The sequence below is a fragment of the Amphiura filiformis genome, chromosome 8 (genome assembly GCF_039555335.1).
Source record: "Amphiura filiformis chromosome 8, Afil_fr2py, whole genome shotgun sequence".
NCBI classification, from domain to species: Eukaryota; Metazoa; Echinodermata; class Ophiuroidea; order Amphilepidida; family Amphiuridae; genus Amphiura; species Amphiura filiformis.
This window is the reverse complement of record NC_092635.1, coordinates 40,458,145-40,483,872: the sequence shown is the minus strand read 5'-3', so window position 1 is coordinate 40,483,872 and position 25,728 is coordinate 40,458,145. Positions and strand designations below refer to the sequence as shown.

Here is a 25,728-nt window from a genome sequence, read left to right as displayed (position 1 = left end):
AATAGAGGATGAGCCATCAACTTCATTTCACAGACAGACCTACCACACTCTAATGTTTGATGCCTACCATGTCTACATACAGTGATGACAGATATGCCCTTTTTCTTCACCTTTCCAGCGCAATCAATTTATAAACCTTTTTCTGTTCTTTGTTCTTTTCCACAATGATTCGTTACGATTATCCTAACAAAGGCAATGACTATGTCACCCCAATAGGTGACAGTTCAACCTACACAAACCCTAAACAAAAGAACTTAGTAACCAAACACACCATCTATGAAATTAAACCATATAAAATATTGGTCATATTTTTAGGGGACTATCTGGCACCGCTTTCTATGAATGAAAGTGTTCGGATTTCTTCAGCTTGAAACAGCATGCATGGCTTATGACGCCTATGGCTCCAAGGTGTACAGCACATGTGATTAACGAAACTAAAACTGGCTTGACTTCTTGTTGGTTTCCTTGCTTGGACAATGAGGGTATTACTGCTTCATTTCAGTATTTTAAAATCTTATTTTACCTGACAGTTTATGAATTGTGTTCTACTCTGCAGTTGCTAATACACCCTAAAACATATATTGTAGAACAAGAACATCATCATGTTTATTTTGTTTGTTGTTATTGTTGTTTTGTGTGTCTGCTTTTATGCATTATATTTGTGATGCATCACATCAAAAGGTACTTTTTACAAAATTGAGATTTTAAATTGTCTGAAAAGAATGAAAATTAAGCTTTCCAATGATACTTTCTTATTGAAAATTTAAGGAATACTTTGTTAGATATAATGGAAAAATTATGAATGTCCATTTTGTCCCATTTAAGAATGGACTTGGTTGACAAAAAGTACCTTTCGATGTGATCATGTGACTTGTCACATTCATGACCACAGAATACACCAACGGTCAGTCAGATACATTCACTGCAAAACATATGCCTTTCCTCCCTCAACTATGGCCTACTTCCAAAGTAAACGGAATATGATAACAAATATGAAGAGTCACTCAACAGGGCTCACTAACCTCCACTCAAGCTTAAAGCAGGACACTTGGAAATTGAAAAAGACATGTAACAAAATATTACTTAACTGCTCTTGGGGCCTTACGACTTGCAACCAACGCAGATCTACAAGAACCGCAATATCACCATGAGCCCCTGATACAGACTATCCTAATTGTATTTTGTTTTATGCCACAACATTGATTGATCCATTTCATTTTTACAAAAAAAAAAAGGGCAGCAGGCACTACAAGCTCCTAGCCATCAAAGAGGAGCTATTTTTAACCGTTTTTTTGCTTTTACTATATTGTGCTCCATCCGAAGCCATCAATATTGAATCCTTCAGCTCATCTGTCTGACAACATAAATCAAGAAACATGATCTCATTTCAGTCTAATGTTGCGTGATTTGTATTCCCGATTATGCCAAGACAATGTTGGTTAACTTCCTGATGTACCCCAATTAGTGCTTCGCTAATTCATCAGTTTACTTTTTACCCTGTATACTTTGGTTCATCTCAAGTTCGGTGGCACGCATAAAGTTAATCATACCACAATGCATATTTTTTTATCATTTTTAACTTGAATTTAATTTCAAAAACATAATTTTAATTTTCTTGGCACTTTATCTATCTTATAAATCATCATTGTATTATAGTTAAAGCATGCTGATCAGCGTTCGAAATTTTGGTTGTCCGGTTGCCCGGGACAACTAAAAAAGTCACCGGACAACCAAAAATACTGATTCGGTTGTCCGCCGGACAACCATAAATCTAGCCAAAAGTCACATTTGTAGGCCTACGGACAACCAAAAACTTAGACAGACAACCAGAAATTGTAATCTGGTTGTCCGTGGGACAACCACTTATTTTTCCTAAATTCGAACACTGATGCTGATCCATCAGACAAAATCAAAAATATATTTCTCATTTCGGGGCAATTTCCTAGACAACCACATAATACGAGCAAGTCCAATTTTGTAACATTAATGTGATGTAACTTTGTAACAACCTCAATAACACTAGTAAAAGTCTGAAAGAAATTGATTTCCACACTGCCTTAGGTGTCCTGCCAAACGACCCAGCCCACGCAGTCTAACTTATATAAACGCACAGAGGGTGCTGTGGGGCACAAACTTACTGCTGTTCTATTCGCCATTCTGTAATGTCGATTCGAGTGACACTTGGCTGCATACAAGGTAATCAGACATCTCTGATGACAAAACACTTTCAGAAAAAAGTCTTTTTTTCCAAGTTGTAACACATTTCTTCTCCGCAGAATGATTTATTTGAAATACAGAAAAATCAGACACCTATGGCTAAGAGGTTCGAGGAAGTTGAAGATAAATTTGCTCAACTATTGCAAGTTACGTGACAAATTCGCCTTCTCGTATATTGATAAATTTATAATGGTAGAATAATCTTTCAAATAGAACTGAGAAATGTGTTTTGTATAAATATTTGGCAGCACTTACGGCTTGTTCATAGTCATTTGTCTAGTTGTATTCCCGATTGTTGAAACAAAAACTACAACATATTGTAACAATCGGAATGGTGAATGGCCCGTCTTTCAAACCTCACGCAAAACATGTAGCCCTATGCACTGGGTCTTTTTTGATCTGATTTAAAGTAGCTACATAGTAGCAAAAAATTAGAAAAAGTTGGCTAAAACCAAAAAACAAATTAATAAAAACAATCCGTGTAGGACACAGCTTGTTATAGAGTGTATACAACAAACCAACCAGAATGGTATAACAATTGAAATGGCAGCCATGTTGGAGGCCAATTCTAAGATAGCTTAAGATGACAGAGGGGCAGGTCTCTAGATCGATTCCACAACCATTCATACTTATCACCTGTGTTATTGTATTATCATCCAAATTGCCCTGTGGTACCTTAATATGGAGGACAGAATTTCATTTAAATGAGGATGACTCTGTCATGTGTGACGTCATATTGAATACCCTCTATTCTAAACAAACACAAAAACATAGCAGTTAGCACATAGCTTTCCTGAAAAATGTTTGCGAGACCAAACTTTTTTTTGCCTTACCGTATTATTTTGACATTTTTGATAACATTTTATGTGACATAGCAAGCAGACTGTAAATCCTGGTTCTCTTGCTATATTAATCCATTCTCTCGGGCTAATGCAAATTCTACATGTATGTTGCCACAATTGAGTAACAGAAACATTCATTAAGAAACTCACCCTGATCAAGTCTGGACGAATCCTCAACTAATCTCCAAGAGGGCGGTAACTCCAAATGTTCAAAAGCGCATGCTAGCCGTTCATCCAATGTCGACATGTCCTCGCTCCACAAATCAAATTGTTCCGTTTTCAATGATGCAGGATCATCAAGAGCGTTCACATCCCGTACACTACCGGCTAGAAACTGCGCCAGAAAGAAAGTGGAATCCGGAACAAAGTTGAACATGCCATCAGAGAGTAATTCCATTCCTCCATTGTGGAAGGCGTAGACGGAGAGTTGTGCCAGCTCAAAACAGTTATGTCCTGTAAAAAAAAAGTTTGGTGGTAAAACAATTGAACAAATCACAAGTTAGTCAATCAATGAAATGCATTCTCCTGTCGACATGTGGCAGTATTCATTCTGTGTGTCTAGTGATAGCGTGAGAAATCCGTCACGCTGTGCAAGCTTCTAGGTTTACACTGACATCACTGTTGAAATCACACATGACAATCTGTTCCAAGTCTGATCCTGTACACAGGATCTACTCAGTGATGTACATTATGAGTGGGCATGAGGGCATGCCAATGCTATGTAATGCAGGCCTACTAAGTACACCGGCTTATTACCTATGGTTAACCTAAATGCTGCATCTATCTGTCTGTCCGTCCGTTTCAATGTCATGTTGCATCAATACATGGTCTATTGCTGGAGGGGGCACATACAAGGTTTACGAAGCTCCAACGTTAATGCTTTAGGGTGTTTGTTTTCAATGCGTAAAATGTCAGCACCTATTTTATTGAACGTTCGTGTTCTCGACCGTTACACTTTGCAGATCTGTCTACAAAGTTACAGCGGAAAATGTTGACTTCATGCACGCTAAATGAACTGATTTCACTATTATTACAAGTGACATATTCCGTAATATTATCACATTATGGGTGGAGCACAATCAAAAGAAAAACGTGATTGCAGAGGATAATCATAATGAACAAATTCCACCAGCTGTTTGTTTGCTCTGTTACCATGGTAACAACTAGAACGTGTCAAGCCTTGTGCATTTTCTGTGGACTGCACAAACAAAGCTGACAGAGAGAGAGAAAACATGTTTGTGTGTTTGTATGTTTGCTTTGAGAAATTACAATGGAGCAAAGGGAATCAAGAATACAAAAAAAAAGGATTTAAGAAAATAAACAGTTAAATGGTAATCAAGTTTTTTCCCATAGAAATCACAAAAATATGTCCCTCTCACAATCAAATTCATGCCCAACCTATATCTACAATTGATCTATTATCCGACAAAATCATATGTTTTCATTGTTGTGATTTTATTGGGCAATTCCATTTGAAACCCCCACACCCCCTATAAAAGACACAACCTTAATCTCCCACACAAGGAGTATGAATTTCAAATGGGGTTACCTGAATGGGTGACCCCATTTGAAATCTACACTCCCTGTGTGAATGACTAAGGTTGTATTTTCCATACAGGGTATAGGTATTTCACCTGGAACAGCCCATTGTTACACCTGACCTTGTAAACTGATGTATGAATATGATACAAATAACCTTGGATGATAACAGGTGTAAAACGGCAAATTCTTTTGATTCATGAACCATGTATGGGTTTGTCAGGCACAAACAAAAATATCAATGTTGATCTTGATGTACATCTATAATGGCTTGTCACATCATTTGTGGTTTGTGAGTATCAAATCAAGTTCAAAATGTCCATTTGCCTAGATAACCAACATAAATGGCCCAATTAGTAGTTGATTCAATCAGGTAGTTACTTCCCAACGAACACAAAATATTTTCATAATATTTTCACAAGGGCATGGTGCACAAAGGTTACCAGTAAATGTAAAGTTACATGTAGTGTATAATGAATTAAATGAAGAATAAATAAAACATTTTAATAACATGTTTGAAAGTCGCATAGAAAAAACAACAAATTATTTTCAGTGTTGACAAGATATTTTTTGATATATTTTAATCTTTTTAAAAAAACTCACCATTTTAAGTTAAACATTTAAAACTTTACGAAAAATATTTTTTAAACATCAAAAGATATTCTGTGTTTGCTGAGACTGTATAATTGACAAACTTTTTTAACTGGATACATTATGGGTTTTTGATAGAACAGTTCCCTTTCTCATCAATCTATACCATTTTCCACCCTGATGTGGCAGTGACGTCAATGTGCTGAGGCAGATGTTTCACGCTCGAATCTATGTGGCGTCTTTAGAATGTGTGCGCGCCATGTGTACCCCAGCGCTCTGAGCGAACGCTAGCAATTTGAAGCTGTGCCCAATGCAATGCGCACTGACGTCACTGCCACATCAGGTGAAAAATGGAATAATCCTATTAATATCACTATTCCATGTTATATTTGATGTAAAATCCACATCTGATTTCCTTTGACTCTCAGACATAAAAACTGATCATCTTCTTGTACATGTAAAAACTTATAACAATGAAAAAACATAAATATACAAGTTTTTCTCATTCCTTTAAATTTGATGCCAAAATAATACATGTGATCTGAATTTTAAAAAAGCTGAAAAACACTGAAAGTGTACAAAAGTGTGGAAATCTGCTGAAACATTTAATTTGTTCAATGGCAATTATTTTGCACTTGCCATTTTCGCATGATTTGTATTGAAAAAATTTGCTAAAATTCATTTCCAATGAAATAAAATACTAAAACCAAATCACACTGTAATACAATTCAAGTAATTTCACCAATATTAAAGTCAACTATTATAAATCTTATTATAGTCAATTTGAATTTCTCACTTAAAATACTTGCCCACTTAATAACAAGTTGACAAAACATAACCACAAGTCTCAGCTTTAATACAACATAAGTGCATGTTTACTTCTTTTCCATGAAGGTTAATCACAGCCCGTAGGCCACAAACTTTAATTTTCCCCATAAACAATAGCAAAGCAAGCTGCCCATGTCGAGATGTCATATCATAGTGTTTTGAGCTGGATACTTTTACCTGGCCCTAGGCATCAGACAGCGTAAAAATACTAATGAAATGTTCTCTACAGTGTTGCAGTCTTGGATTTAAATCTCAAGAGTTAAAGCTAAAAGGGATGCAATCATTCAGTAGATAATAGAAGGAAACATTCTGCAAAATGGGGGCCTTAGGTCACAAAAACATACAGCTCCGGTTTTCCAGGAATAAGAGGCGTATATTGACATTCATATGGCAGATGAGAGTATGCAACATAGAGATATCACATAGAATTGAATACCTGAGTGGAAGAAGGGCCCAACTCCATCAAAACTGTTTTTGAGATATTAAGAAAAACTTAATATTTGGAAAAGTTTTATAGACAGAATGTTTTCATCTTCAGGGGACCTTTAATACATGAACATACAATATTACATACATTCAAAATTATGTATAATGTTTCCATGGCAACGGTACAGGTCGTAATATCAGATGGAGTTGGGCCCTTTTTCCACTAATATACTGCAAGTGCCAGTTCCGTAAGCAGATGTGTTATAAATAGCTACAGAAATTTGGTAATTATCCATTAATTGCGCAAGTAGAAGCATGTAATATGTTCGGAAAAAAAACTATTGTAGTGAAAAGCAGATTTCATGGATGAACAAAATTCCTCTTTAACCCAATATTTGTGGAAGAAGGGCCCAACTCCATGGAGTTGGGCCTTTCTTCCATGAAAACCATGATTAAGTGTACGTGGAAGACTATTTAGAGAGTGGATCTCGGCTCATCTTTCACACACAAGGAAGAACAGTCTGCTGGCAATAAAATGTGGGTCTAACTCATTTTTGTAAAAAATTGGAGTTGGGCCCTTCTTCCACTCAGGTATTCAATTGACTATAATTATGTTACAAATGTCATACTCATTTCATTTCAAGGAAATGTTCAAATAAATGATGACATAGTATAGAGATACGAGAACTAAGAAAATCATCCAAGCAATTTCCACCAAAACTGAAAAATGATCTGAACTGCATCTCACAGAATATTAGCTCAGTATCGAGGCATAGATTCAATTAAATGTTGTGCCTTTGAGTGCAGATACAATGTATTATGTAAATTAAAAAAGTAACCTCAAACTCCCAACTAAAAATATTATCAACACATTAATTAAGTTCATGATAAAACATCCTACACAAGATTCCTTTCCACTTCCAATTTCTTTGCAGCAAATTTTTAGCAATTTTTTCCCTCAAAGTACCACCATTATCATTTTCTCAGGTTGATACATGTGTTCCTTCTTCCTATCAAATCAGAGCAGCTGAAACATTTCTTTCTTTTCATCATTTTAATTATGGCGAGTAATGAAGTGTAAGTTTATAATCTTCTTTCCAACCCTTTTGCATACCTTTATGCTATTTTAACTCTTCCCCAAAGTATTTTCTCCCTCTTTTCACTAAATTAATCTTCACAATCCGTCCTTCCACCCGCTCTGATTTTTGTGACGTCAAACTCCTTAAATATGACGTTATCAGGCAGAATAAGTCATTTGAGTTGGGACTGAAAGTAGTTTCAAACTCTTCTTGAATCTTGACAATAATATTGCGAGAACAGTAAATCCAATTCTGATGTGATTATCAGCATATTATAGCTTACTAGCTGGGCAAGAATATTTCAAAATACAAAATTGACAATAAGCGATATCGGCATTGTGGGATGGTTTTGGTACAGTTGAAATCTGACCTATCAGGCTTTTTTTTGTGCAGCAAATATTGTTTAAAATGTCAAATAAACTTTAAAAAGGCAACAAATATTGTACTTGAACTTATAATGTTTGTGTTTGATTTAAATTTCAGTAAGAATTTTTAATATTTTGTAAGCATAAAATATGTAACTTTCCCCCGATAGGTCACATTTCAGCTGTACAAAAACGCCCCATGATGCATTACAAATTGTAAAAGAGATACTGCTTATTGCTTTTTGTTTAATATAGAGACTCTTGTTTGTTTGACCATGTCACAAATAAAATGTTTTTCGCTTAGTTCAAATGTACCTTAAAAAAACATTTCTTTCCTGGGAGGGCGATGGCACGATGTGCACATGATAAATAAAGATCAACTTCTTAAGAAAATACCCAAGATGTGAACCGGCAACCCTCAATTCAAACTCTAATTCATTGTTGCTATATTCTTTATTATTCTTTAATTATGCCGATACCGCATACTCAAGATTCCCATGTGTTTCCTTTAATAGATAATCTTCCCATGCAGCAACAGCTCACATAGTCATGTCATTGACATGAAATGCAATCTAATTATAAAGCTTTATATAAATAAACCTCCATGGTCACCCAAGTAGAAACGCTTACCTGGAACAATTGCTTGTAACGAGTGTGTGTTTAACCTTCTTGCTAGTGTGATATGTCTTGCTGATGAGCCCTGGAAAACAAGATAAAGCTCCGCCTCATTCCCTGGTAACAAACTGCTCTCGGAGAAAGCTACGACAATTGTCCCTCCACCCTAGTAATGGAATAAGATGCAGAAAAATAATGGATGAGTGGATAGAACAAGTGTTACATTTCAAAGACATGAAAACATCTCCATTCTGAAACCAGTCCAGAGTGATCATGATCACCATTTTTGGCAGGGGGGATATGGCGAAGTGGGGATATGGTGAGGGAAATGCCCCCAGTCAGAGATCTTGCCCTCCATCCCCCATCCCCCACAGTTGCTTCCCATCACAAAAAAAATCAAAATCAAAAAAGCAATTTTGCTTGAAATTCACTTTGCTCCCTTGTGCCACCACCCATTTTTCTCTTGCAGCCACTGGTGATCACAGAAACAGCTAACAAAAATCACTTCATACTGAAAACAAGCAAAGTAAATGGCCTGATATTCAGAACCGTTGATGACAATCCATTGACGAATTCTCTACTACAGCCTGCATAATGTTCATAATTCTTTTTATGGCTTATGCTCTAATGTACTCTTATGAAATACTTCAAAGTTCAAGATGATCTCTAATAATGATTCATGTTTCTTTCTCCATAGTCAAAGAACATCTGTGATAAAGCCGTAATGCTTCTTACTACATCTTCCATCTGTGATAAAGCCGTAATGCTTCTTACTACATCGTAAAAACGTAGAGATGACATTTAAAATGGTCAAGAAGAAACTACAGTTATTAAATCTCAGAGAAAGCAACAGTTCTTACTACTTCCTGAAAAATAATAGAGATGACAAATGGGATATTTGGGACGAAAGGAACTACATTATAGGTTCCCTGTTTAGTTCCCGGTTTAGTTGGCGTCTACATTGTACTAGCCTGCTCAAAGGCAGGTGTTGTAAACTATGAGTTTCTAGAGAAAAGAGCACAATTCTGTTCAAACAGGGATATGAGACATTAGCTGCCTCATATCCCTGGTCCAAAACAAGATAACACAATAAACAGTTGACTAATTTGTCTCTGTATTTACCTTTTCGGTAAATCCCATAAGCCAATGCGAGTACACCTGAGAACTCGTCATTTGACATCGCCCCAATCTGAGCCGATGTGCACATCGTTTATTGAACATCGTTACTGCGCATTGCAAATCTGCGCCAATGTGCACATGGTTTATTGAACATCGTTACTGCGCATTGCAAGTCGGCGTGACGTCAAATGACGAGTTCTCAGGTGTACTCGCAGAGGTTTGCGATACAAAATGTTCTCATTCTTTGATTTTTCAACCCTTGGTTTGTATGAGACAAGAACATTATACCCATTACTAACTGACTAACCCCTGTGAAATCACCCACTTGGGCTACAAAATGGCAGGCTTGGCAATCCTTGTAGAACATAGCAACAGGGTCTAAATATGAAGACATGGTGATGTATCGCTTACAACATTCTGGTAACCGTTTCCTCATTTCATCTAAGCCTGCTACCGAAATAACTGTGTCAAACTTCCTGGTTGATTGCTATAGTGGTATCCAATGCTTCCTCATTAGGCCAAAAAAAAAAAAATGTTGTGTTGCCCTCCGCGGCCGGGTCAAAATCGCGAAAATCTGGGCCCGGGTTATTTTTGTTTTTTTAAAAAAAAAAAAAAATTACAAATTTTTTTTTTTTTAACAAATGATTTTTTTTTATCATACATGTACCCTCAAGCATATTCCCAGATCCATAACTTTCACTAAAAAGATTGTGCCCCAAGCCAGCACTTTAATTAGATAGTAGGACCGACTCATTGAATCCCAACAACATGGATGTTTAGGCCCTTCACAATTGATTTTGAGTTTGAAATTGCAAAATATTTAATTATTTGATTTTTCTCTGTCATTTTCTCTGTTAAATGACATTTTTGTTACATTAATTTGCTACTTTCTTACTTAAATCATGAATTCTGAACAAACAAATAACACATATTATTAATTATCAATGTATAAAATCAACCATAATTGCAATATGATCTGTAGTGCCAAAATGTACCATGCAGGATGTTCATGTTGATATTGGGCTGTAACCACTTGTTTCAAAATGAAGAAAATAATAAGTAATAAATAACTAATAATTAAGTTACCTCATGCCTATTTTAAAATCTTTAAATAGTAAACTAAGAATTAATTGTGAAGGGCCTTAATATTAATATTTACTTCAATAAAATATTCAACATTGGGTAGAAAATACAGCCAATATTAAGCATATGCCTCTCTTCACTCAGGTATCAAATGGTTGAGTTGCTAAAAAAAAAAATTAAAAAAATCCGCCGGGTGTACTACCAGATTTTAGGCTTGGGAGGGCAACAATTTTTTTTTTTGGCCTTACTCTTGTACATTCATTGAGACATTTTTTTTCCATTTTTTTGTCGTCAAAAGCATGACAGTCCTTTCATTTTTGAATGAAACAATCGGCATGTTGCTACTTATTAGCACCCCATATCACTTTGCATTTATTTTTTGCCATTTTTATTCACTGTAAGTGTTCTTCCTTCATTTATCAATTGACTCAGAACAAAGGATTCAAACAGCTTCCCCCCTCCCTCCAAAAAAAAGGGGGTAAAGGTTGCATAATATAGAACGTAATGATAATGAAGACACTGGCAGCATAAAAATATTGAAACTAACACTAACATTAACTACTTCAAATAAATTTGTACAATGTAAAGTGAACATGTAGTAAACTACTTGAAAAGCAGCAGAAAAATTTGAAATAATTCTAATACATGATACATAAGCATTAGGAACCAAGGATATTGCATGCTTTTAAATTTTACACTACTGGAATTCTAGAAAGCTAGTCTGAGTAAGAGCAACCATGCGTGAGCCAACAGAAAATTTATGACAATCCCTTCAATTTACGCTTCTCAACCAAAAGGCCGCTATTAACTTTGTACTTTGAACGTCAATAAATGTCATATTTCTAGTTACACTCAGGAGACATATATTTGCGGAGATTGTCATTTTCACAATTTTTGCAGGTTTTAATGCACTATATTATTAATATAATAAAATTGAGTAGAGTACTGTTTTATTAGAAACCCATGAGCATATTGAGCAATGCTGAACAGGAGGAACACGTCCAATTACCTACTACATGTAGTACTTCATTATATATATTGATAAACCAAAGTGCTATCACTTGTTGTTATACACAGTACACAAAAACTATGTTACACCGAAAACTGTGATTTGATTTTTTAAAGGAATTGATACACAACACATAAAGTAACTTGAGTTCAATAACAGTTCTATAATGGTTGAATGTCCTCAGCTCATTTCAATACCTTACTCACTATATAATGCAACTCTCAAGTGGTTATTTTTGTGTGCATAAATTGTCATGCTTTGCCGATTTTTAGCCATTTCACTTGTTTTAAAATTTGTGATTTTGAGTTTTCTTACATAGACCTATACATAAAAGAACATATTGGGATGTTTTTATTTTCACAGTAGCTGCACTGAGCACGGAAATTAGTGTACCATGAAAATTTCCACTTTTACAGTATATCATTGAAATTGCAAAGGTTGACTTTCACAGAATAACAGAAATTATTTTCATTCAAACACGCCAATAATGAACACAGCGCAATGACTTTGGCTCTCTCTTTTTTTTTTTTTTAATAATAGCTAAATTTGTCTTTCTTAAATTCTTGCCTTTGGTATCAATGCGCTATAAATGAGCATAACCTTAACCAACTCACATATTGCATCAGTGAGGTATCACAACCCAGCAATTTCCAGCAAACACAAAAAAAAAATTTATATGTTATAAACATTTTACAAATGTGTTTGGTTTTGTTCAAAACAATTTTTAAATTTACATGGGGGTTGTTACATTCTAAATAATACAAAGGTGTTTAAAACATTTGAGAACAATGGAAACGTTTTTAAAACATTTTACACAAATTTCTGAAATAACACTATGTACAAATACAATATCATTTTTGAAATGTTGTCAAAATGATATATATTGTAAAATATTTTGGTAAACATTTTTGCAAAATATTTTGTCAATGCTTAAATAATGTTATGTTACATTGCTTATGTTTTTGAATGTTTTAAAAACAATTTATACCCTTTATAAACATTTGTTCAAAAGTTATCAACATTTTATATTAAAAAAAACCCACAATATTGTACCTAGAATTGAGATTTATAAACATACAAATTCACATTTACAATTTTAAATTTAAGATTGATTATGCATAAAAATGTTTTTAATAATGAAATAATAAATTTCCTCATCTGAAGAATCTTTTTATTGGCTTTAATTTTCCCCGATTTAAATGTACCAATGCTTTTTGTGTGCAGTGTACGACCCGTAAACCTGTGTAATTTCGCATTGTTTTACACCATTTACAAGTAATCCAATTAACTCCATGCACTTTAGCATCACTTACTGATGTATTTCAAAATCACCTCAGCATAATGAAAAGAAAACTAGGGCAATTAGGGCAAACTTAAAGGGGAATATCAAATCTAGGTCATGTAATGTTACCAAGCTTGTTCAAGGAAATCATGTCAAACTTTTGAATTGGATTCGATAACAATGACACTACATAATCCCTTTCACTTAAGCAAAGATATTAGTAAATTACTTGAAACATATTTAAATGCCTTTTTGTTTAAATCCATTGTATGTATGACATACCCCAACTGCCTACATTAGCATCTAGTTTCATTGCCGTTTTATAAGTCGGAGCTGGTGGCGTAATGGGTAGGGTGTCCAACTTATACGTTGGTTCACCTCAAGTTCGGTAGTGACATAGGTGCGGATTCACTGGTTGCAGTACTGAATGATGCATAATCATGCATAACTTGATAAGATATTTGGGGAATAAACTTTTATCATGGACATATACTCAAACATACCATAAAAAGAGGATGTTAGAATCACACTCCTTTTAACTGTTGTTCCGGTCCATCCCTTTTTAAAGGGATTTTTATTTTCATAGCTTTTAGCTAGTTTGTTATGTTTACATCAGAATTGAGACCACAGAAAGGGGAGAGATAAGAGAGGGTGAGAAGAGAAGGAGGAGACATAAGAAGGAAGGGGAATTGGGAAACAATAGTGTGCACATGAATGAGCCAGCGACAAACTTACCTATACACTATTCTAATTTAGAATATTCCCATTCAATATTAAAAACAAAACTTTATTTATATTAAATGGAATATAAGCATGCTATATGGTCATTGTCAATAGTAATTATTACCAATCAGCATATATGACTGCCAGTAACGATCCTCTCGTGCCTCTGAATCCAGAGACAAGCCAGTCACATATATTGATCTATAACTCCAAAATCAATTAGCCATTGACTTGGTCGGCCACTACATGGCTATGTTTTTCCTCTCCCCTTGATGCGTAATCAATGACATGCTCCGTCATGCAAAGCCATCTATAAATGCCAAAATCGTATCTGGGTTCCGAGCGATTGGAAATTGCCAAGAAAGGAAAACACACAGGTAATTTGATTTGTAGCGATTGTGTGTCCGGTCAACATGTAATTTTCAGGTGTTTACATAGTTTAGGACTTGATTGATTGGACGGTAAATACCCACTACCTATTAATTTGAGATGCAGGATTACTTCTACCATCTCACACTGACTATAGGGACCCTTAATTTATCAAAATGTTTTCACATACTGCAACATAATCGGCTGGTAGGCACATACAATGTAGTCTTAACATAAATTGCTAAGCTCATCCACTGGTTTTCTGTCTTGGTCATTCGTACATGTAGGGGCTCTTTTTGAAATTCCCTTACACAGGAAGGTGTGCGCCATCCTGCAGCTTTCCCGTGCTAGCCTTCTTTTGTTAAAATCCTGTGTGATTATAACACTGCAATTAGCCACTTCACTGACTTAAATTAGGAGCGCGCTTTCCTGACCGAGCTTTCCTAAGGCGCGCGCTTAGCGAGGGGAATCCTGCCTTCTTTCTGTGTGAAAGCATGGTAGGGTATTTCAATATGAGCCCTAGGGAAATTTTGCTTTTCTGGATAAAGAAATATATAAGAAATGGTGAGAAAGTTGGAGGGAAATTTATCTCTCTTGCCAGGAAATTAACATTTTTTCCAGGTCTGGAAAGTACTGTATTTGTTCCATTAATCGTCCAGGGCGCTTAACAAAGTCATTTTGGGTGGGCTCTTATATTTTACATTGTTTTAGCCATCAATACATAAAAAAGATGCAAAATATTCATCCATCATCATCCGTGTGTGATATGTTTCAGACCATGATTCAGATTTGCATGGGCAGTTAATAAACTATATTAGCTAGCTTGTTGTCACTGGGTGGGGTGGGCGCTTATAGGGGCATGGGTGGTTAATGGAACGAATACGGTACCCACAATTCCAAGCAGAAATCCAAGCCACAATTGTGTTCCAAGAACACCACCACACATAGTTTATGCATTATTATGTTTTGATGGATCCAAGTTGTGATAATATTGGATCCAAAACATAATAATGATAAAATTGGATGCGTTACGCCCAATATTTATTGGTCTCGCTATGAGTTGTAAAATATTGGACTCGACTACGTCTCGTCCAATATTTTAAAACTCATAGCTCGACCAATAAATATGGGCTCAACCGATCCAATTTTATATCATACATGGATCATGGGCTTGTCCTTTAGAACCGAAATTCCTTCCCATATTTATACAATGATATGCGTATTACATGACAAAGATGGATCATCCCAGATGTATCTATTGTTTATGCAATATGCCTATTACCTTGTGGGAAGGAATTTCAGTACAAATTGACATCCGGTAGAGCAACCCACAAAAGCCACCTTTTCCGGAATTCTTAAGCTCCCTTGAAAGGTTGATGCAAGACCTGTATTTTGGTGTGGTGACAGTACCTCGGTTTTGAAATTTCATTTGTAAATTACCACGCTCATTTTTATCAAAAAGTAAACAATAGGGCACAATGCAATGTTGGGTCACCATGGGGATCGCACATACCATGCACATACAATCTCCATGTTACATTCCCAATGGAATGTTCTATTTGTTTACTTTTCACAAAATCATACACAGCTTGCTTGCCTTCTCACTGTCTTACTTGCTTACATATTTTTATGCCAACAATAATCCTAAAACAGCTTCTAGTTTTAATGTAATCAAGCAAAAGGAGTCGTACATCAGTCAAATTGATTTTGAAATATGGATACATACCCGATACATACATGTGTCCAACTTCTAATGTATTTCATTATTTCTAGCAATAAGAAAATTGCATCATAGACCATCGATACATATTTTGATGGTCTATAATTGCATATCATGAACTGTCAGTACATTTGTATACTAAAGCTGTAAAATAGACAATTAGACATATTCCTTGGGAAATTGAAAATTGGTTATGTTTACCTAAGAACCTAATTTTTTGCTTGATTTGATCATTATGCTGTCTAACCACATAATGTTGAATTCAATTATAAGACAAATAACACAGACCAACAATTATGAATCCATAAAAAACAAACAATAAACCACCCACAGTGCATGCTGACAATGCAGAAAAATATTACACAAGTCAATAATAGTCGTGTTCACATTTTGAGTTACACCCAGCGTTAACTTGCGCTAACATCAATTGATAAAAATTTTAAAAATATTTTCCCTACTCCTACTGTGTGTCCACACCTAGCTTACTCCGAGCACTACACCGACATGTTCCACCTAGCATTCACTTCTGGTCAGAGTAAACATCGGCTACCACTTCCGGTGTTTCCATGACCTTTTTCAACCACACGAAATGTAATTCCATAGTTCCGACCAAAAAAGGTCAAACTTACACCGGGTGCCAGGTGTAGCAGCGTTCATATTGCAACATACGCCTGGCGGAGATTACACCTAGCTCACTGCTCCTGACTTGTCAGCAGTAAATCGCCGGACGTATGTCTGGCGGAACTTAATACGCTGACCATAGCAACTTCCGCCGACCAAGTTCCACCGGGAGTACGTTCGACAATGTGAATACAGCTAAAGTAATAATACAACCCATAGTAATAAAACAAACAACACAATCTTGAAAACAAGTATACCATATGTAATAGGGTGCATATATGTCTTGTTCCTAAATTTCAAACTTAACAGTGCAACATCACAACAATGCAAGGACAATACAAATAATGTAAGGACAAGTTTTCCTCAATCATATAACACCAGATGACGCGATGGATAATTTGAAAAAGAAACCTACAGGTAAAACATTTGGTCTTTTTCCTTGGAAATACATAATTTTCTGAACAAATAACAAAATCATGTTTAAAATCTTCAAGCAAACTTTCTGTGTCCACTGTCTGCTATGCAAAATGTGGAAGGGTTATTTTGACTTCCCCATTTTTGCATGGACTAGCAGAAGGCTACTCATTCAACTACATGCAAGCACAGCAGATAAGTACTCAACACAGATACTTTGTGTATCCCATTCACCGATTGATCTTACAATGAATACCAAACCTCAACCTCATACTCTTCATAATATCTCAGATAAATTTGAGGGTTAATGGACTTTATCTTAAGATTTGAGGCTGTTTGGGTTCTATAAGATTCACATCACCATCTCACATGGCAGGGTTCTTGAGCCCAAATATATGTGCGTACACAGTAATGGCATGACCTTTTAGGAATTGGGTATTAAACCTCAACCTCAACAACATGAGGTCAATTTACAAGAACATAATTATTGTGTAACATATCATTTTGAAACATACTACACCAAATAAAGCGCATCAAGGCTTTTGCATAATGCACTATATAAATTGCTATTTTTTTTATTGTTATACAATGAGAATTTTTCCCAGGGTATATTTCAGTTCAAAAGTGACAGCAATTCCTGGTACTTACATAGACCGGAGCTTCAGTGGGGGAGAATGCCATATGACAGAATTCACCTGCAATAAAACAGAAAAACATATTCACATTATTAATCACAACAGAAGTTTATTTTACAACCCATTTATCACATAAAACAGTACTCTTTAATAATGTACAAGTTCCCAGAAAACAAATTTAAATTTTATGAGCAATTTATCATACCCTTCATTTTTGCATGGAATTGATTTTTTGCGATTTGAACTTTTCAGAGCAGTTTTGCAGTTTCTTTTATTCGTAATTACTGCAATAGTGGACATTTTCGCGCAAATAATTTTTTGCGTTTTGCCAATTTTGAACTGTTTCCCTTGTTTTTAAATTTGCCATTCTAAGGTAAGTTTCTTTATATTGGCCTATACACGAAAAAAATATATTTGCGCGTTGTTATTTTCGCGGCAGCAACTTGGAACGCGAAAAGCGCTAAATAAATTTTCATTTTTACACAGTACAAACAGCTATCACATAATCACAGCCTATGAGTAAAAAATATTTATGAAGGCTTTTAAATTGGCAGTTCTGAAATAAACTGTGAAAAAATAATATAAAAGAAAGTCCCCCTCCCCATATTACCGTATTCGTCCGAGTATAGTCCCACGCTCGAGTATAATCCCACCCCCATTTTTCAAAAATTTCAGAAATTGTAAAAAAAAAAAAAAAAAAAAAAAAAAAAAATTCAAGATATTTTGTATTTTTAATATGAAAATTGATACTTTGTTTTCATGTCATACTCTATTAATGATTTCAAAATGCATTCAAATTCAATGCATTTTGAAATCATTAATAGAGTATGACATGAATACAAATTATCAATTTTCATATTAAAAATACAAAATATCTTGAATTTTTTTTTTTTGAAATTGAGTATAATCCCACCCCAATTGTGAAAAATGTTCACATAAAAACGGGTGGGACTATACTCGGACCAATACGGTATTACTAAGCGTAATTTGTTAAAATTGACCCTAGTAATACTACTGTTAGTACTGTAGTCATTATGAGAACACAATTTTAATTCATTAGCACAAATCTTCTCATTTTCCCTTGGGATAGAATTTAAAACAGCAAAATCAATAGTTTTCTTCCCAAAATAGATCCTCTCTGTCTGCGTTAAATCACTTATGGGGATTTACTTTCTGGAACAGATCGGTAATCACTGGTGTAACGCTGAAATTAGACCAGTGAATAGATATGCTGGTTTCTGGTTGCTGATATTACTATTAGGATAAATGTGAGCAGAGTAGATAAAATTAATTTCGAAGGTTGTGTGTCCATAGGGCCAATTTGTAAGTTGTAACAGCGGTGCACACACGCACAGCCTTTAAGGCAATAATGAAGTGCGGCTTTTATGTGCAATTGATATTTTATTCTTGAAAAATGTTTTTTCTCTTCTTCCTCCGAATTGAATTGATAATGATCCACCAAAGGCAAATGCAATCAAATTGGGCTTTATGGAAGTGCTTGCGTACTTCTGAAGAAGATTTTTCCTGCTCGTTGAAATCTTAATATTTAAGTACCTCCAAATTTTTCATGAAGAATTACATATTCACAAAAAAATTTTAAATGGTTCCTTTTTGAAGACATATGTTCCAACTTCCAAAGAAATATTCTATTCCCCACTGAACTCTAGCTCTTATCACATTGCAGACGTGATATCGCAGCTGAAATCAGCATGTTTCTACTGAGCAGATCTTTGACAATATAAAATGCCAGGCAATTTGGGGCAATGCGAGGAATATGCAGTAACGGCCCCAGTAGAAACAGATCTGGTTGAAGGGTGGTGCAGGGTGATGCGAGTAAACTGCACCATCAACCACCTTTTAATTTAAGGTGGTTATTGAATCAAATGTGGTGACGTTCGCAGTAGAAACAGTTCTGGTGACGATAATAGTGGTTGACACCATAAGTCACTTACTACAAATACAGCGCAAGCAATCAAAATCTGACCTTGAAGGTCACAAAAAATATTTTCTGGACTTCCGCCCTCCCTCCTGAATACGCGAAGAGTGTATTGCTACCCTACATTTGCAGCGCAGCAGAAACAACCTGGTTGATGGTGAAAGGACATACACCCCCAAGCGGGACATTTAAGGTTATGTCTTGTATGGATTTCAACTGGAGTAGCCCAGTTTCAGCAATTCCGATGCTGATGCCGACATATGTTACTACTAACATTTGAATATAATAAGACTAAAAAATATTATATGTAGACAATTTTTTAGTCAAAAGAAAATAAATATGGCTGCAATTATATAATCCTATACACTGACATTTTCAAATTCCTATTTCAATATACTTTTATTAAAATGCATTTAAGTGGTAAAATGCAATGTGAACAGCTGGTCTGGCTTAGGTTTTTATTCACTACACAGTATTAATAATTAACATATACTGCCAGGTATTTCACATCATAACCTTACATTTACTTCCAATGGAATAACCCACTCATATGTAAAATACTTGATTTAACCACAAACCGTCGTTTGCATGTTTTAAAAGTACACATTTTAGTGCCATTTTTTGTCATAGAACCCTTTAACTAACAACACATTTTACAGCAATATTATTATTATTTCAGGGAAATTAAATTCTGTCGCATAATTAAACCAGGGGCACTCAACATTCAGTGATCTGCAGCTCTGAGGCACATACTCTGATCAACCTATAACAAACCAATGCAACCAGGATATCTTCCTCAATTATGATAAATTTCAGAGTGTGCAGCGCAAGTGACAACTGGCTGACTAGCAGCGTTGGACATTTTTTATGCGTAGCATTATCAGCTTGCACTACTTGAGTTTGGTACATTTGCACACTTCACTGTACAAGTCTACGGCATAAAATTGCTACAAATTTCCAAAATTGTGTAGCAAAGTGATCAAAATTGTTAAAAGAGTTATTCCACAATACTGGCTATGGCCAACGTGGCCGACTAGGGTGTAATTTGTAGTGCCGCAGAGGGTCTACTCTAACACATTTATATTGACTAGTAGTGCAGGGATAGAATTTTGTCACACGATGCACAAATAATTCTTGCAATAGTTGTTTGCAAGAATCATTTGCTTCTCGCCCCAATCTTTGCTGACTAAAATATACAAATATTTGATTCATTGAATGCAAATTTGTTTCAGAGAATCTTTCCAAGAATTGATTCACAGGTTCAAGCTAAAATTAAAATCCTGCAGTGCTACTTACAAGTGGACTCTCTCCTGTTTAAGTGTGAAGCTTCCCTGAAAATCAGGTGTTATACAATATAACATGCATTATTATGCAACTTATGAGGTAATCAAACAATTTAATGAACCATTTGATATGATCATAAGTTTGGACTCAAAGGTTGAGCTCTTTTTAATTTATTTAATTTACAGAACTTTGGAAATAATGTAAGTCTCTGACCAATTGAAGACCTCAGAACTAAAGGGTGGTTAGCCGTTTACACTGAGTGCATTTCAAGATAAATGGCAAAGAAGGTTGTGATGACCATGCAGTTTCACTACATGGGGATGGGGTTTGTCCATGCAGTCTCAATGCTCTACAACATTATTTCACTAAATTTGCAGAGAAGGGGAAGAGAGCTACCTTGTAACAGAAACTGACACAAACTCATTTTTCATATCATGATTTTGAACCTTGAAAGTAAAATGGACATATCTAGTAGGAGGTGAAAAGACCAGATCTAGAATAATATTAGCTACTTTTTCTCTTACTTTGCTACATGTACCTATGCATTCATGTACACAACACATACATTTTCAAATCAACCTGAAATTTACCTATCCACCTCTCTCATATGCTCCAATTGATCATGTTAATTTACTAACGACCTCTAAGGTGTGAACAATTAATAAGCAACCCTGAGCATCGCCTTATCAAGTAAAGCAACCCCCAGCAGCTTGGAATTATTTACTAACTCTGATAACCTTCCACAAAACCGAAGTTGATCAGGTGACAAAATCGGCCCTCTTCACATTGCAGGAATGCTGATCACGATAGGACTTATCAGACATTCTTTGTATAGTAGAGATAATAACATCATACATATGAGTATCTGGAGAAGTTACACACTTGCTGAGGACAGCAGTGATTATTCAACAAAAATACAATGGTGAGAAAGCACAAGCATTAGGATTGGACTTTTTTTGCACATGTATGTAAAAGGGAAGTCTGTTAAAATTATTTTCAAAATCACACAAAAAACATTGCTGTCAGATTTTAACATGTTGTAACCAGTCATTCTTATTTCAAATTTTGAAACTTGAACCAACTGAAATATTACATTGTTTATTGAATAAACACCACGTTGAAATTAATTCTTAATGAAGTCATCATAATGTTTTTCCATCATTACACAGATTAACATAACATTTTGCGCTACTCATGATTAAATCCCTATGTTTGGAAACATTAAAATTATTTGAAAATAAAACAAAATTAGAATTAATTCATGCAAATCTGCTGGTGGCATTAAAAAAAAGTCACATTTTACTTCAAAATAGTATATTTTCTATTCCTGCTTCTCAATTAACAAAACCTCCTTTGTTATCCTTTATTAATATTGTAAATTTACATGCAAAAATATATTTTTAAATGCTAGTTTTCCATAAACCCCTAGGAGACTGTAGTAAAAACCTTCACTTTATTCATTTTTTCAAAGTGGTTATTGACCCGATATCTTTTTAAAGCGATTTGAGTTCACCACAATGTTTTTATTTTGGTTACAAAAGTTGCTTTATTAAAACTATTAAAACCGTTTTATTTTCAGCAAAAATATAACTTCCATTCCGATTCATTGAACTTTTCCTACAAGGGACTTCTTTGACATTTGCATTCATGCTCCATCAGTTAACCACATCCTCAATTACTCCGGGCTAATACAAAATCAGTACCCTTCAGAAAACACAGTGAATATGTTAGGCAACCATCAAAATAAGTAGGAAAGCTCAAAGTTCTGGAATAAAAATAATTCATACTTGTTGAGCCCAAAGCATTCTTTTGTCTGTACCATTGTGTGTTATTTGAGTAGTATTCCCTGCTAAGTTCTATTTTTCATCAAACTCTTCTGATTTTCAAAAAAAAAGAGACAAAATTCATTGACTATAAAATCACATCTTCTACACATAAATTGTGTGTACACTTGACTCCCCTGTGCCATCTTCTAAGTCCCCATATAATAATGAAATATTTGTAAGACTGAGCAAATACCATAGATACTGTCTAGATTAATGTGTACTTACAATATGTTTAATTTATTACATTGGAAAGTGAAGCAACTAATGGGTGACTGCTTGATACTCACAAAAATCACTACCTTTTATTAAAATGTAATGTAGACCTAGATGCAAGGGTAGCGCTATAGGTCCAAAAGCTTGGGGTTTTCTCTTCTTCTTCTACCTGTCGTGTGTGTGTCCTCATTTGCTGGCAAACACGTATGCACCCCAGTCTTACTGCCTTACACACCAATGCAATATTGAGCTTAATTTGACTATGAGCTATACATAGCTTACAACCAGCAGCATATATATAAGTCAGAAAATACGGTATAATTTGCTTGGTAATCCACTTTAATTAAAAATGCCAAGCAACAACCTCCCTAAATAGTCAAAAAGGCCATTTAAAGGACATTAAAAGGTCTTCTCAGTTATAATAAGAACTCCTGCACCATTTTTTCCACCATATGATTTACATGCCTGTATTCAACACCAGCAATACCTTGAACTTGAAGTACTGCATGCTGTGCTCAATCTGCATACAGAAACATGTGGGGGAAGAAGAGGTCACTTGACCTTTTCATCAAGTAGTCAAATGTTTCAAGCAGAAAGCAAAGTTTAAATTTTTGGTGCATATTTCTTGAAGTGAAATGTCATAAATTTAGTCTTGAGAGTCAGAGTGACTGTTAAACATTTTAAAAACACATAAAAAATAATTTCTATCTGCAAGTAGCTAAGTTGCACACTTGCATTATTATTACACTTTAATGATTTTTGATATTTTTAATAATGCAAATTGTAAAATAGAAGATTAAAAGTTTAAGTTAAAAGCTATGATACTCTAGAAAGCAATTATTGTGCATGATATATAATATTGCAACAACCTTTGTACATTGTTTTAAAGCAATATATTGGTACAATTACATATGCATGAACACTTTCAGTCAATTAAAGCTAATTAATTCACTGCACTGATTAAATTGCTAAAATCAGATTTGCACAATAATGAACATTTGAACTAATAATATTCTGAAAAAGTACATTTGACTCAAGCGTACTTTCTAAGCGTAAATCTAATAAAATAAGTCAAGAGTATGTTTATCAATGTCACAAAATATTTTTATCATCCAAATTAAGCAACCATATACCGGACACAGATTTTCCAAATGTTTATTACTTTCCCCTCATAGATATTAGTACAACAAGTACAGGCATAACACTGTATGTATAAACTAATTAAATCAATGGAACCTCAAATAATTGAATCACTGAATATTCAATACCAACACCATTGACCATTGAAAAAAAAGACATTTAAAAGTCATCAATACCTGGCATCAATAAATATAACCTCTTTCTGGCATAACACAAAAGCAACATCCATTTCTCCATATAAAGGCAATAGGGGAAAAAACCCGTTTTACAGGCCCAACCGACCCAGATTTTACATTTTTTAGCTCTATAAGGCCATATAAAATTAATGTTTTCATTCTCATCCAGAAGATTTTCATGAATTGATGAAAAGGGGATTTTTTTTATATTAGCATTATAGTTTTTTTTTCTTACCCAAAAGTCAAGGAAAAATTAAGGAGGAGGCCCTTTTTCTTTTCTTTTTAGTAAGATAGGGATAAACCTCTTCGAGTACCACAAAGACTCAGAAATGATCCTTGTTTTCTATGTAACTTATTTTTATGTATAACACTTTTCTAAAGCATTTCTAAGTCTAAACTAAACATTTTTTTTTTTAATCCGACAAATCCCAGAAACTGTGGAGAGAACATCAGAAAGGGTCGAGAACCAAAACATCAGCCTAAACAGCCATTTTTATGGCCGAAGTTGACTGGATTTTTATTTCTCAAGTTTTTCGTAATTTTAGCATCTCTTCCAGAAAAATAAATATCTTGGAACAACTGAATTATGCAGTTTGTCTGCCCTGGTTTTTTTCCATCTACCTAATCACAATTGTACATCAAGGCCAATCCTATGTGCACAATACAATGGTTTAGTTTGCAAACAACACAACAATGCACACAAGTAAGAAATAGATAACTGACACATATCTTCTTCATATCACAAAAGATCAAATCCAATACTATTGACTTATGAGTGTCTCCCCTTTATGTTAAGTCAGGGTTCCCCTTGATAACAAAAGATAGCTGTTTTAGCTGGTTTAGTCATGAATATAACTGGTCATGAATATAACTGCCATTAACCATGTTAGCAGTCTGTTCCTAATATAAGCCTACATTGAAGCCTAGTACTAGTAGTAATATTATTGTATTGATTATGCACAAGCTTTCAAGACTGTAATGCTTTCAAGACTGTAGTGAAACTGTTACATGCAAATGCATTACCAATTCCAGGTAATATTCAAACAATTACTTCATTTATCATAATTATTGCATTGAAGTCAAACACATGGCCTTGGTGATCAAAGAAGCCTTGTTTGCCATTAACTATCAGGATAAAAATTGTTTGATCACTACCAGTAATATTAATATTCTGATTTAAAAAAAAAAAAAAAAAAGCAAATTTTAAACAAGCATGAAAATGCATGGAAAAAATAATTTTGTCTCTTGTCCAGGTATTTAAATTTACACAAATATTGACAACAAAATGTAAACATGCAACAGGTCGTACTACAAAGAATTTCAGTTTTCCATTTTCTCGGCATTCATGTAAATATGGCAGTAAACCGAGTCATTTTTAAATAATAATGCATGACAATATTGGTACGAAACATAAGTATAATCATTAATTGTACAGCTTTTGTCTGCAAGGATCCCAGGGATTCCATGACAAAGCAATTTTACGATCAATTTCAGAATCATAAAAATCTTATGTATTCTTGTCTACCTGAATTGACAAAAAAAGAGGCTTCGCAAGTTAGTGTAGAATTTTGTGATTTTTTTCAAATAAAAGTATGATACTATGAAGACTTGTTGAGCTATGGTCCTGTCGTACTGTGTTGTAAATATTTAATGACATTGGGCAAAATATTGTGAAT

At 34.7% G+C, this 25,728-nt stretch overlaps 1 protein-coding gene across 2 annotated transcripts in view; it reads right to left on the bottom strand.

Annotated features, from left to right (window-relative positions):
- Positions 1 to 25,728, bottom strand: part of LOC140159029 (A-kinase anchor protein 13-like) — a 186,997-nt gene that overhangs the window by 104,147 nt on the left and 57,122 nt on the right. For both annotated transcript variants that reach the window (XM_072182352.1, XM_072182353.1), the window contains 3 exons: positions 17,491 to 17,537; positions 8,518 to 8,668; positions 3,210 to 3,512 (listed from right to left, as the gene is read on the bottom strand). In XM_072182352.1, coding sequence (XP_072038453.1) covers positions 3,210 to 3,512; positions 8,518 to 8,668; positions 17,491 to 17,537 — 501 coding nt within the window. The remainder of the gene's footprint in view (positions 1 to 3,209; positions 3,513 to 8,517; positions 8,669 to 17,490; positions 17,538 to 25,728) is intronic.